The sequence below is a fragment of the Typopeltis vanoorti genome, chromosome 14 (assembly GCF_054136105.1).
Source record: "Typopeltis vanoorti isolate ZY-2024b chromosome 14, IOZ_Tvanoo_1.0, whole genome shotgun sequence".
Classification (NCBI taxonomy): Eukaryota; Metazoa; Arthropoda; class Arachnida; order Uropygi; family Thelyphonidae; genus Typopeltis; species Typopeltis vanoorti.
In genome coordinates, this window is record NC_143562.1 from 33887841 (window position 1) to 33902896 (window position 15056).

General features: G+C 34.7%; 1 protein-coding gene across 1 annotated transcript in view; it reads left to right on the forward strand.

Annotated features, from left to right (window-relative positions):
* Kat60 (katanin p60) overlaps positions 1-15056 on the forward strand; it is a 165791-nt gene that overhangs the window by 1758 nt on the left and 148977 nt on the right. The window contains exon 2 of the mRNA XM_090403440.1: positions 7073-7278. Coding sequence (XP_090259566.1) covers positions 7111-7278 — 168 coding nt within the window. The 5' untranslated portion in view covers positions 7073-7110. The remainder of the gene's footprint in view (positions 1-7072; positions 7279-15056) is intronic.

Sequence of the window (15056 nt, forward strand, 5' to 3'; positions counted from 1 at the left end):
CTTATATGGTTAGAAGAAAGTGGAAGAATGGTAGTAGCCAATTCAGAGGAGTAGTGCCCTTGAAAGTACTTATTGACAAGGCACAGTGCAGAAACAGAGCACCTATGGAAAAGTGACTGCAGAGAGTCTGTGAGAGAAGGGTCATCTGTTAAGCAAGATTGACTTCTTCTGAATATCATCAAGAATTCTTAGGGAGGTCTTGGATGCACTACCCCAAATGTGGAAACAGTATTCCAAGGTTAGTTGGATCTGAGACTTGTAAAGTATTAGGAGTTGAGAGGAAGAGAAGTAATGTTCTGAATGGAAAAAAGAACACCAAACTTTTTCGAGGCTGAGGAGGCTATGTATGTAATATGTTTGTGCCATGATAAACAGGATGTGACAGTGTTCTTGTTTGGGTGTCCTGATACGGCCTTATTAAAGTCTTATATAGGGGAACAGTAACCTCTCTATCCCTGCTTGTTAGTGTATTCTTGAACAATCACATAATCTGAAGTGCTGTTTTGGTTACCTTTGCAGTATGCTCACTAAACTTCAACTCCCTGTTCACAATCACTCCCAAGTGTCTGTCTTCTTCATTTTCCTGCAGTTTCAGTTCCATCGATATAGAACACAGCTTGTTATCTCTTCCCAAAGTGCATTACCTTAAACTTTGCCACATTAAACTGGCAGCCATTTACCTTTGCCTATACTGCTAGTCTGTTTAAGTCCTCCTGTAGGATCTCTGTATCATCTCCATTTACTGTTGCTCCTCACAGTTTAACATCAACAAACAACTGAATATTTACTGTTAAATCGTTTTCTGTATCATTTATATACAAATTAAACAACAGAGGACAAAGTACTGACCCCTGTGATACACCACTGGGCACTTTCCTTCTCCAGGACTCAACTCCTCCATAAACCACTATTTATATCTGCCAATCAGCTACTCTCTAATCCAAATCACTAGATTCATATTCATTGTCATTTGCTCCATTTTATGCAGTAGAGTTCCATGTTGAATCTTGTTGAATGCTTTTGCAAATTATACCAATATCAATGAGTAGCCATTTCCCTTATCCAACTCCACTGTCACTTGATTATAAAAAGTAAGCAAATTACTAAGGCAAGATCTACCCTTCACAAAACCATGTTGTGCCTTATAGAGTATCATATTCCTATTCACCCAGTCCCAAATTCTGTCTTTCACCAATTTTTCCAGTACCTTAACCACCACTCCTGAGATGTTAATTGGCCTATAATTTGCTGCTTCTGTCTTGGAACCTCCTTTATGCAGTGAGAGACATTTTGTCCTATTTCCACTCCATTGATACCTTCCCAGTACTGAGGCTTAAATTAAACAGCCTGCTCAGAGGAGTTGATGATTCCATTGCACATTTTCATAATGTGTGGGTCGATATGCCATCCAATCCCAATATTTTAATCACCTCCATTTTTTTCAACTTCTATTCTCATATCAGTCAATGTCACATCTAGCATTGCAATGTCACTACCTAGATAGTACACCCCCTGCAAAGTGCTCACTCATAATTCAATTATTTGGTTTGGTTCTGTTACCTCTCTACCATCAGCACTTTTTAAAGTTATCCTTCCATAGTCATTCCTCCTTTTACTTACTACATAGCAAAAGAACTCTTTAGGATTTCTTTGGGCCTCATCACCTAGCTTTCTCTCACAATTAGCTTTGGCCTTTCTTACCATACATGTCACCCTTCTTGCCTGTGCCTTGTACTGCTCCTTGGCATGCTGATCACCTTTTTCTTTATAATTCCTCCACAACCTTTTCTTTGTGTGCAACTTCTGCTTAATGAAGCTATTCACCCATGTAAATCCTACCTGATTTATTGTTGTGACTCTGGATATACATTCTGATACTGCTTTCCTCAAACACCCCTTGACCATGTCCCATGCACCACTAACATCTCTACCCTCCAAATTCTTATGCTATGGCACTGCTGAAAGCTGACTCCTCAGCTTTTCATAATCACCTGCTTTGTAATTCCACATATATATCCTTTTTAACAGAAAATTCTGCATGTCTGGCAATCTCTTAAGTCAAGACTACATGATCACTTGCTTCAAGCAGAGGCAAAGTAGCTAGATTGGTTAGTGTTAAAGTTCTCTGATGCAATGATCAGATCCAGCACTCTTGATAACTACTTGAGGCAACATTACATGTTGCTACAGGTAATTATCTCTCAGCAGCTGCATAAATTGCATTCCCTTCCCTGCCTTCTGTGACTATTCCTTCTCCCATCTGCCCTATAGTTGAAATTCCCCATAATAATTACTTGACCTGTACTTATGTTAATTTGCAAGCGCATGTCATCTACATTCTCCCTTATACCCCTGAATTATGTCAGCAATTAATTACATATTTAGTCCTGTTGTCCTCTATCTCACACCAGCTAGTCTCAAATGAAGTGCTCTGAATTCTTGTCCCCCGATGTACTTCTACTCTTTTTGGCTTTAATTCCTTTGCTATCATGCAATTTATGCAGCTGCTGAGAGATAATTACCTGTAGCAACATGTAATGTTGCCTCAAGTAGTTATCAAGAGTGCTGGATCTGATCATTGCATCAGAGAACTTTAATACTAACCAATATCATTATGGAGGAGTTTTGCAAAATTCCTCTCTCCATCCTGTTCCTTCTGTCCTCTCTGAAGACACCATATCCCTCACATTCTATTCCTATCACCATATCATCCTCAGTCAACCAAGTCTCATTAATTTCTATAACTTTTGGCCAGGTTATGCTAATGCCAAAACTCAATATCAAAATGTCATAATATCAATGTATATTATGGGAATGTGTAAAAGAGGCTAGCACTGCTCTTGACTTGGTTGTTCGAAGTCTGGCAACAGGAACAGTTCCAGAAGAGTGAAAGAACCAAAAATAGTGCTGCCTCATGAGAAAGAATCCAAATCAGTGGTTTCCAACTATAGGCCAATGTGTTTATCAGGTGTATTGGTGAATGTGTTAAAGACTGAAACTCTTGGATTGATGAGAATGAAAATTTTTCGAGAGAGCAGCATGAGTTTTTTAAAGGGTTATTTTAGTAACTAAGTAACATTTTATAATAGGGTGACTAGTGTATTGGACAGAGGAGATGTTTATACCATGCTTTATCTGGATTTTGCTAACACATTTGATCAAGTACTGCATGATAAACTACTGTTGAAATTGAGCAGGATGGGATGGATAGTCATTTGGTAACTTGGTTACAGAGATTGTTGATTGATAGCTAGCCAGTTGTGTATGGAGATGCAATGCCCCAAAAAAGGAAGGTGATGAATGAGGTATCAGAGTGTTCTGTTCTGAGACTGCTCTTTTTTAACTTATATATAGTTAACAGTGTGAAAGGAGATATTCAGTTGTTTGCTGATGATGCTAAATTAGTAAGAAGAATGTTAAGAAGTTCTGATGTGTTGTTGTTGCAAGAGGATTTGATGCTTTGGGCTGAAGAATGGATGTCATTCAATGTTGCTAAGTATCAAGTTGTGCACTTTGATCAGCAAAGACAGAATAATGTGTACCATATTGGAAGAACTTTATTCATGACTTATTTTTAGCAGTATTAACAACACCAAACAAACTATTTTATAAAAAGATGTTTTATTATCTTGCTTATGTTTAGCTGAATTTCAGATTGGCAGCATCAAGCACAGCATGTCTATGTGATAGTGAGTAAGTGAAACAATACAATTGTGATGGACAAAAGATCTGAAGTCCTATTTTGGCACCCTCTAATGTTGTAAAAAAATATATATATATATATATTACATCTATGTGGGAGTTCTTAAGATAGCAGTCTCCCAAATTTTTGGCAAATTAATGCAACCATATTTATTCAGGTTAGGAGAATTCTTCATAGCCATGGCTGACTCAAAAAGTAATCTTTCAGATCTGTAACAACTTCTAAATAGCACATTAGTTTTCTTCCATCTAATCTTGTATGAAGAGGTGTCCAAAGTGTGGTCTGCCAGTCCTGACTTTTCATAATAATCGTAGCGAATGTATTTTTTATGTTCTTCCATGAACAAATATGGTGCCAAATAATTTGCCAAAAATTTGGGAGACTTATCTTAAGAGCAACTCCTACATAGATGTAATTTTTTTTTTTTTTTTACAACATTAAAGGGTGCCAAAATAGGACTTTAGATCTTTTGTCCATTACAATTGTATTGTTTCACTTACTCACTGTCATGTACACATGCTGTGTTGTGCTCTGATGATGCTGATTTGAAATTCAGCGAAATATAAGTAAGATAATAAAACATCTTTTTATAAAATAGTTTATTTGGTGTTGTTAATGCTGTTAAAAATAAGTCATGAATAACCGTAAAATCTAAGCTTATCTGTTAGATGGAGGAACTTTAGTTCAGGATGGGGTATGGGATCTGGGGATCTTGGTGGATAATGAACTCTATATCAAAAGCTCACTGACAGGGGGATATATTGCAAAAAAGTTGTAAGGGTCACTCATAAAATTGCTGCTATAATGCAAAGAATGCTGATATATATGAATAAGGTGAATATGTATAAGGCACTAATTAGATCTTCTCAAGTTTTCAGAATCTTCTCAGAATTTGGATTTCTGTGCACTGGTGCACAGAAAGAGTGCAGAGGTGAATAACACTGTCTCAGGATTGGAATATCATGTATAAGGACAGATTGAGGGAATGTGGTCTTCTCAGAGCTTGGCAGATAGGAAGAGAAGTGATATAATTGAGATGTATGGGGAATTGTTGCATAGGATAATGGATGATGCAAGAATGAAAGGTCATTCCTGGAAACTCTGCAAAGGTCATGTGTGTAAGGAAGTGAAAAGGAAATTTTTTTTGCTGGTGGGTGGTAAATGAGTGAAATGCATTGCCGAAATGAGTGCTATAACATTGAATGTATTCAAGACAAGGTATGATATTTATTTTGGTCTGGAGTATTCAAACCTCTCACAGTGAGACTTCAGACTCTGTGGAGACTTGGAAGTAATACTAATATACTGAAACAAACTTTTGGTATTCTGCAGATTTATCTGAAATTCTAAGAAAATAAAAAAAATTAATAAAATAAAACTGTGGTAAGATTCTGCACATGCCAGCATATTATGCTTTAAGAACCCCACTAGTCAATTGAAGTACAACTTTAGTTGACTTGTCTTCTAAATAGAAATTCTATTCCATGTGTACTCAAAAAAAAAAACAGATGATCATTTACAAGCTCAAGTACAGCTATGTTATGTATGTTGATTATAGCATAAAATATATGAAAAGCAAAAAATTAATGAACAGGATGTTTTTGAAATAAAAATAATAAATTCAGAGTTTTAAAGAAATATAACTTTTCAGTAGTTATTTTGATTGTTTCCTAAAGATTAAGTATACATCACATTGGGGTTAATATTATTGCAGTGACTTAAAATATGATTATTAAACTTCAGCTGCCTTGTATGTTTCAGTAGTGGTCTTACAGTTCTAGTTTTGAATTTGTTTTGGATTGCTTTGGTATTGTTGGAGAACCAAGGCTTGGATAGAGGTTGGGATGGGCCGAGTGGAGTGGGAAATAAAGATGCTCATTTCAGCAAGAATAATTTCAGTTATTCTGAAATTGGCACCTTTGTATTTCCATAGGGTATGAGGCCAATATGGGCTGGGATTTTCTGGTAGGTTCATGGATGATTTGCATTAGATAATTGCTGACATCAATGAATTCTGCTTCTAGCTTAGTCTACAGAGAAGAGGAGAAGCCATTGTGAATTAAGATGCTGACATCTCCAAGGAAAATTATGTCTCTGTTTGAATAATAAGACTGTATATGATTAACTTTCAGAGATAACTAATCAAAAAGGCCAGTATAATCAATAATCAGTAGCATATTAGGAGAATTTAAAGGTAGCAAATGAAGACATTAAAATGCCTCAAATAAATTTTATCAGACTATCAGTCTTAGTGTTCATTAAGTGGTCTGATAACACAGGGTATCAGACTTGAGACAAAAGCACATGTTCTGTCTTTTTTACAGAAGATGGCATGCATGATGTAATTTGGAAAGTTGAGATAAGCTATGTTCATAGAAGATGCTTATTGAGGTAGAGTACTAAATGACCTTGACAAAGAAAGGTTAAAAAAGGTTTAAAGAAAGATCAGATCAGATTCAAATTAGCAGATAATTCTGTTGAAATTTTGGAAGACTATTTACCTTGGTCTGTTAGTTAATTTTAAGGAAAAACAATATAAACAGAAGAATCACATAAGGAAACAAAACATTTTGGCTATATAAGGATTATCCACTAGGAGATTTGCCTGTATACTTAAAAAGGAAGCTGTTTAATATTGCATTATTCCAGTGTTTACCTATGAAAGTGAGACATGGGCAGTTACTGAAAAACAGGAAGATAAGTTGCATGTGGTACAAAGAGCCTTGAAGAGAATGCTTCACATAAAAGAAAGGGATAGAATAAGAAATACTAGAATTAGAGAAATGACTGGATTAGAAGATATTGTGAAGTATTTTAAAGCATGTAAATGGAGATGGGCTGCCTTATTAGTAGATTGTCAGATGAAAGGTGAAGCAAAGTTGATACCGAGAGAAGGAACAATTGCCAAAGAACAAGATGGAGGGATGATCTACAGATGTTTGACATTAGCTAAAGGCAGACAGAATGGGAAAGTTAAGGGGGAAGGCCTGGATTCATCAGTGGATGGAAGGATACTAAAGAAGTAGTGATGCACATTGTTTTAGCAGTGATGCCCCAGATGTTGATAATTTGCTAATATGGTGGCCATGTTATCTATATGTCTTTTTGTTTAAGTGAGTAAATTATATAACATTTGATCTTTCAGTTAATAAAATTTGTTCTATCTTTGAGTAAATTTCACCCATCAAATAACACCCATTTCTTGTCATACTATCTGATTATTCACTTATACAATGATTGTATAAGTCATCTAATTCCATTGTGACTACAAAATTATTTTAATGATATTTTGCTCTTGGATATAATATTTTTAATCTCTTTATATAGATAACTGTGTATGCTAAGATATGTATATTTGTTAAATTTCAGGTTCACAAACAGAACTGTACTTAAGAAGATTCTTAAATATGAGCATCAGCATTGGTGACATCTGCGAGAACACTAAAATGGGTAGGGAATTTTCTCTTCTTGGAAATTATGAAACAGCATTAGTATATTATCAAGGTGTAGTTCAACAAATTCATCGATTACTACAGACAATCAATGATCCTATCCGGAAGGAAAGATGGCAACAGGTAACAATTTCATCACATAGAAGTTATTTTGCTATTTCTTTGATTATTCATTAGCTTGGACGTTTCACAACAAATACAAAGTTATCATTGGTCATATTAACACCTTATTCAGTTGCAGGCAGGGCTGGCCCAAAGTTGATTGGACTGATGGTCCCAGTTAGACCTTGCGCCATGTGATGAAGCAAAATTTCAATTTGATAAAATTTTGGAAGATTTTGCCGAGCAAAAAAAGCAGCAAGAATTTTTTTTTTTAACATTGGTTTCTGTTTTGTAAAAGTATAATCAATAAATATATTATTTAATTTTAGTATTACTTCCAAGCTGCCCTGAAGTCTGAAGACTCATTGTGGGAAGTTGAATCTCAGATCACAATAACTATCATATCTTGCCTTGAAAACATTCAGCATTGGAGCACTCACCATCTACTTGTCATGCAAAAAATCTCCTTTTCACTTCACTACTCACACGATTTTTGTATAGTTTCCAAGGATGACCTCTCGTTTTCCTATCGCTTATTATCATGTGCAATAATTTCCCTTTATCTTCCTGATATAGAGGAATTTTTGCAAACATATGTCTCAGTCATGTCACTTCTCGTCATCCTGTCCACCAGGCTCTATAGATCCTGTTTCCTTAATCTGTCCTGATACTTAGCATTCCAAAGTCCTCTGGTAGTCTTAATTATTTGTCTATGCATTGTCTTTAATGTTTCCTTATCACCAGTATAACCAAGTAATCAGATCTGTACACAGAAATCCAAATTTGGCCTGATTTGTGACTTTTACAATGAAACTATCACCTCAGTTTTCTGGTAACCTTTACAACTTTTGCAGTATGATCCTTAAACTGCACTTCCCTGTCCACTAAGATCCTCAGTTCTCTTGCTTCCTCCATTATGGTAAATGTCATTCCATCTTCTCTGGTCATAGTGCATAATTTTACACCTAGCAACAATGAAGTGATATCCCAGTCTTCAGCCCAAATCCTCTTTCAACATAATTCAGAACTTTCTGATATTGCAATGTATAAAATAAAAACATCAGTGGTCCAAGAACAGATCAATGTGGTACTGCATTTGTCAACTTCTTTTTTGGGGACACTGCACTCCATACACAACTTGCTGACTCCTATCAGTCAACATCCCTCTAACAAGGTACCAATACACCAGGTTGATAGCTTTTAGTAAAAATAGGTACTTAGTTACAAACAAACAAACAAAAATAAAAATAAAAATCCAGTGTTTCAGAATTCTTTTGGATCATCTTAGCTTGTAGAGGAAGTTTCTTTTCGTACTCAGACTCAACTCCCCAGATGATACTTGTGATTCTTCTGGTTGTTATCTTATAATTTTCATAAATGATGTAATCCTTATGCGCACAGCATGTCTTCCACATCTTTTTCTTAAGAATCTCTTAATAAGATTTCATATCCTTGTTACTCATATCCTGTTTATACTTTGAACTCTGGATACATTCTGATGTGTCATTTAAGTATTTTTTTTATCCTTCCCATTTAGCAATTGATACCATGGGACTAAACCTAGTATTTTCCTCAGCCAGTCATAATTTCGTGCTTTGTAGTTTAGCATAAAAACTGTTTTTGAATGGAACTTTCATATACTTAGCCACTTCCCAGGTCAGTACAGCATGATCACTGTCACCAAAAAAAGAAGAACCATCGTGTCTTTAATTGAAATCCCCCTTTCTAACACTAATCAAGTCTAGGACTCCTTGACTTGAGTTCCTTCTGTTACATGCTGCCTGAGTAAGGTGTCTTGCAACAGCTCAGTAAATTCAGCTTCATTAGTAGCAGTTCTGAGTGTTGACTATATAGCAGTGAAATCTCTCAAGAGATTTCACTGCTACATAGTCAACACTCAGATAATTAAAGTCTCCCTTGATGATTATCATTTAGTACCCATCAAGTTGATTTGTTGATACATTTCATTATCACTGGCAGCTCATTCACTACATCCATAACACTCCATATACTTATACTTGATCTTGTTTGACTCCATTTAGCTTCAAACTCACTGTTATATTAAAAATCATTACTACCGTATTTACTCGAATATAACTTGCCCTCGTGTATATCTCACACCTATAGTTTTACTTTATGAAAAAGGCATTAAAAAGTTTCACACATACCTCACACACAAAAAAAAGTTTAAAACTTTAAGAAATAAATAGTGAATGTTGTCGTGGCAGTTTCAGATATTTTGGATTTTGGTTGAAGAAAATCAGCATTTCAACTCAACAATTGTCGGTTTGCCTTTTTCATTGAGTTATATTAATACCACACCAATCTTATGCATAGAGATGGAAGGAACCAGTGGAGGAAATGTGGGAATGAGAACATTGATTACTCGATCTTGGATTGTGCAGGGATGGATTAAGATTAAGAGACCATCATTAGAATCGTTGTACAATTGGATTTTGAGAGCTTGGGATATGATTTTGCCATAAATAATTAATTTAATTGCAGAAGCATTGTCACTAAAAAATTCAAATATATCACTTTCATCGCATGATGAAGGTGAGCAGCTGATCACGTAAATAATGTTGATAATTAAAATTTAAATGCATTCATTTTATAAATAGTGTGAGCAATTATAAATTATAATAAATACTGAGAATTTAATTATAAATGTCAATTTTGTTTTTTTCCTGAAAAACGTTCGTTTCCAAAAATCCCCATGTACCACAATTTTTTAACTTTAATTTTGGGGAAAAAGTATGAGTTATATTCGAGTAAATATGGTGATATTGCCATCAGAGCTTTTCTACCTAACTGGACTCAAATAATCCGATATCATTAGTAGCATCCCCTCCAATCCTCTCTTGTCTATCTTTCCTAAAATACTGTACCCTTCACACTCAATTCCAGTTAATATACCTTCTGTGAGCCAGGTCACATTAATATCTACAATCTGTGACCACAATGTATTCACTGATGCAATCCTTTTGTTCCTAATACTCCTAGCATTTGTGTGCAGACACAATAAGTTACCTTAGGATCTTTTTGTATGCTCACTTCTGTATTTTGTATGACCCAGTGTTCGTGTTGGGGTGATCAGCATTCTTGCCATCACCCTAACTGTCTCGTGGGCTGAGAGAAAACACTATGCCCATGAAAATTTCACAGTGCGTTTCAGTGGATGCGCCACATATCACAATGGTTCTTTGATTGTGACCAAATCTATTTAGAAGGGGGGGAGAGACTAATGTCTTTGCTTTAGAATATATTAGAAACAATAATTAAGGAGAATGCTATATTTGGTTGGTATATTTGAATAACTAAAAGGTATAAATATGTGAACCATCATTAGACATGTGAGGATTGCAAATGAGAGAAAAAACAGGTGTGAATAGAAATATTTTCATTTCTAGCAATTGAATTATTAATAATTAACATTTGTTATGTTGTGTTTGTGTGTGTGTCTTATAAGTTGTTGGGTATAGCAAATAGCATGTGATTCTATAAATTCTAGAAATGCACATGTGCATTTATGATGTCATAATTAAAAAACTATATGAGGAGAGGGAAAGTCATTGATTTGCAAAGTATAAATAACTAACCAATAATAAACAGTTGCTGTATGCATTTGGTAACTCAGTAAATAACTACAGAGAGGGGCTAATCCAATGAACTAATAATGTTAATCAGGTGATTCATTTAGGTATGACAGGAATACATGTGTGGGTTGATGAGGTAACTTGTAAAATTTTTTGTGCTGGTCTATGTGTATTTATTTCTCTGTTTTGTTTATATTTCACTTGGTTTTCTAATAATTTCCTTTAGTTTACTGCCAATGAGTACACACATTTTAAGCAGTAATAGGATATAAAGAATTTCTGATCATCATTGGAATTTGGAATTGTCCATCTTTACAAATCTTACATTCATTATTTACCTTTTTATTTTTAATTAATTAATTAATTTTTTTTTTTTTTGTCAGCAGCTCTTCTGTCTTATCACTAATAGATATCTTGCTAGTATTTTGTTGTAGATCAACCACTTGAAGTATTCAATTTTTTTACATCTGTTTCTAAAGACGAATAAAAATGTTCATATACAGTGAAAAACATTCCAACCTCAACAGACATTATACTGCAGAAGCAAGAAAAACAAGTAATTACTAGAAAAACAATTATCACTAAATACAATACAGAGACATTTCAGTCTTTATACTCTATTTGACAATTATTGTAATTTGAGACAACAGGAATGACACTTCATAATTAAAAACACCCCCCCCCCTCTCACAGACTATGCTGCATGCATGCAAACAAAATAGGTTGATTCTAGCAGTAAACATAGTAACTAACTGAACACATTTGTCCTAACATGTTTCAAATTTTCAATTTTCCATTAAATACGTATAATAGTTATTTATAATGCAGTCATTTATTACCAAAAGCACACAATTTATTATTATTATTATTATTATTTGACACCTCCAGAGAGTCCAAAGACTCATCGAGGGAGAGTGTGCCAACAGCACCGAACAATTGGCCTCCTTCCAACTACTAACCGCACTCAAACTTACTTAACTGAGTCATTAGTAGCAGAGGCTCTACCAATCGACCAACCTTTGCCAGCAACAAAAAAGATGCATATATCATAATTACACTTGAGATGTTCGACATCATCAAGACACTTCACATATGCTAATTTTACAAATACAATTTTACTGAAAAGTTGCAACTGACATGGCATATAAGTTTTGTGAAAATGTAACCACCTGACACAGAAGTGGCATATGTCTGCTAAAGCTAGCTCCTGCCAGTGGTTTATGCACATGCTGACATTGCCTGGTGCAAATGTGTTAATATGTCCATACCAGATGAGTGCACAGTCATCCTTTCATTATAATCACATCCAAAAACTTGCACCCATTCCTTCTACACAAACCTGTCCAGTTTTATCTATAGATGTTTTCATTCCAAATTGTTCTCCTCTCAGGTGTCTTCTCCTTCCAGGAGATTGACTACCATGTGTCTCCACCATGTCCTATTCTGTGCCTCTCTGCTGCATTCCTCATATGAGAGATAGGTCCAGTCTTCTATATTTTTCATCCACTCCAGTCTTTGTCTTCCTCTCCTTCTCTTTCCCTCAACAGTTCCTTCAAGAAGGTCCCTTGTAGGCAGTTATGTCTCAGAATATGTCTAAAATAGCTGACTTTTCTCTTTTTAATTTATTTTATCAGGCTCCTGTTTATGCCTACCATCTCTAGTATACCTCTTCATTTGTCTTTTTGTCTCTCATGATATCCTCATAATTCTTTGTAGCATCCACATTTCAAAGGCCTCCAGTTTTGTCACACTCAGATTGGAGAGTGTCCATGTCTCTACTCTGTATAATAATGTGGACCATATGTAACATTTGGAGATTCTTACTCTTGTTTTCAGATTTAATTCTCTAGATGTCAGTAGATTTTTCATATTGTTGAAAGTTGACCTTGCAATTTCAATCCTTTTTCTAATTTCATCTTCTGTCCTGCCTTTCTCTGTGATCAAGTGTCCGAGGTATGTGTATGTTTACACCTGTTCTAATTTATTTCCTTTTATATTGATGCATATTTTTGGTTTGGTATTTCCTTTTCTCTTGAAATTATCATGATTTTTATTGAAACTGAGGCCATACTATTCACTGTACTTGAGGGTTTCCTCTATAAGAGCCTTGAGGTCATATTTGTTTTAAGCTAGAAGAACCATGTCATCTTCATATCTTAGATTATTAATATTTCTTCCCCCTACAGTGATTCCTTTGATGTTACTAATTTTATTAAATATTTCTTCTGTGTACAGGTTAAATAAAATCAGAGACAAGACCCAGCCTCGTCTCACACCTTTCTGAACTGGGAATTCTTCTGAGGTCTCTCTATTTATTCTCAAAGATGCAGTCTGTTCCCATTAAAGATTAGTTATTAGCCTAATGTCTTTTCCATTCATACCTATTTTTGAAAGGATTTCAATTAATTGCTCATGTTGAACATTGTCGAATGCCTTTTTTGTAATCTATGAAGCAGAGGTATACATCTTTTTGTTTTTCTAGATATCTTTCTATGATGGTTCTGACGTTGAAAATACCTTCTCTTTTACTTACATTTTCCTTGAAGCCACTTTGTGTATCATTTATTTCTATGTTTATTTTTCTTTTATTTCTTTCAAGAATAACATATAGGAGGACTTTTTATACTTGACTGATGAGGCTAATTGTCCTGAACTCTTCACATCTTGTAGTTTTTGTTTTCTGGAATTTGAACGAAACTTGAGTGATTAATATGTTTGGGTCGAAATCGAGTCTCATATATCTTATTGCATAAATTTGTTAGAAATTTCATTCCTACTTCATCAAGAGCCTTCAACCATTCTGCCAAGATATTATCTATTCCTGCAGCTTTACGTGGTTTTAGTTTTCTAACGGCATTTTTAACTTCACAAAGTAAAATGGGTGGTCCTTCTAAATCAGTCTGTTTGGGAATATTATTTCTTTGTTGCTCATATAATTTCCTTGTGTATTCAATCCATCTTTCCATGATTTCTTTTTTATTCATTAGAATATGGTCTCTTGAGTGTCTAATGACACTTGCATGATTTGCTGTATTTGTCTTGCTTGTCATATCTCTGATCTTTTCATACATTTCATTTATTCTTAATCCATTTCTCTTTGGCTTTCCTGCATTCTTTTTTTATTTCTTTATTCATGCTTTTATATTCAGGTTTGTTCTTTAACTTTTTTCTTTGTTCCATCAACTTTAATATTTTTTCATTTATCCAAGGTTTATTCCCTTTCCTTTTAATTGTGCGAGTGTATTTTTGGCTGCTTTGTTGATGCTATTCTTGAATGTTTGCCAGTTCATGTTAATTTCATCAATTGGTTTCTATTTTCTGTGTGAGTTGTGGTGTCGACTTGTTAAGGGATTTTGTGAATCCTTATATAAAGCAGTCTTTAACTTCTTGGTTATTTAGTGAGCCTGAATTATAAGTTTCTCTTATGAATGGTTGGCTTGGTATCTTAAGTTATATTTTGATTTTTGCAATCACTGGGTTGTGGTCCAATCCTATGTTTGCTCCAGTCCAGGATATGTTTTTTTTTTTTTTTTTTTTGTGTGTTATTGCATTTTGGAATCTTTTGCTTATTATTATATAGTCAATTTGGTTTCTATAGATATCCTCCAGGGTTTTTCCATGCATATAATCTGAGGATGTTTAAATAGTGTGTTGGCAATTATTAGGTCATTTAGTTTCACAGAATTAAATTAATCTTTCACCTCTTTCATTTCTGGTTCCAAACCCTTGGTTTCCCATGCAAAATGAGATTTTTTCTGAGCCCACTTTGCATTTAGGTCTCTCATCATTATAATAATATCATCTGACTTAGCACTAGAGATAGCAGTTTGGATGTCTTCATAAAATTGTCCTAACTCTTCATCTGGACAGTCTTGAGTTGGTGCATATGCTTGGATAATATACAAGTTGAATGGTTGTGCAGTTATTTTGGCTGTTATGATTCTGTCATTTATGGGCCAATAACCATGTGGAGATTTTGCAATCTTATTACTTAGGACAAGCTACTCCATTAAGGTGTAAGTCACTGCTGGAGTAGATTATAGTTTGATTTTTTTCTTATTATTATTCCTGTATCTGTCCACCTCACTCAGGGCCGGTTTTAGACTGTTAGATGCCTGTGTGCTAGAGATAATTGGCTGACCTTGAGGGTAAGGCTAATTCTTTGAACTAGCCTTACCCTCAAGTTCTTTGAACTTTTTCACC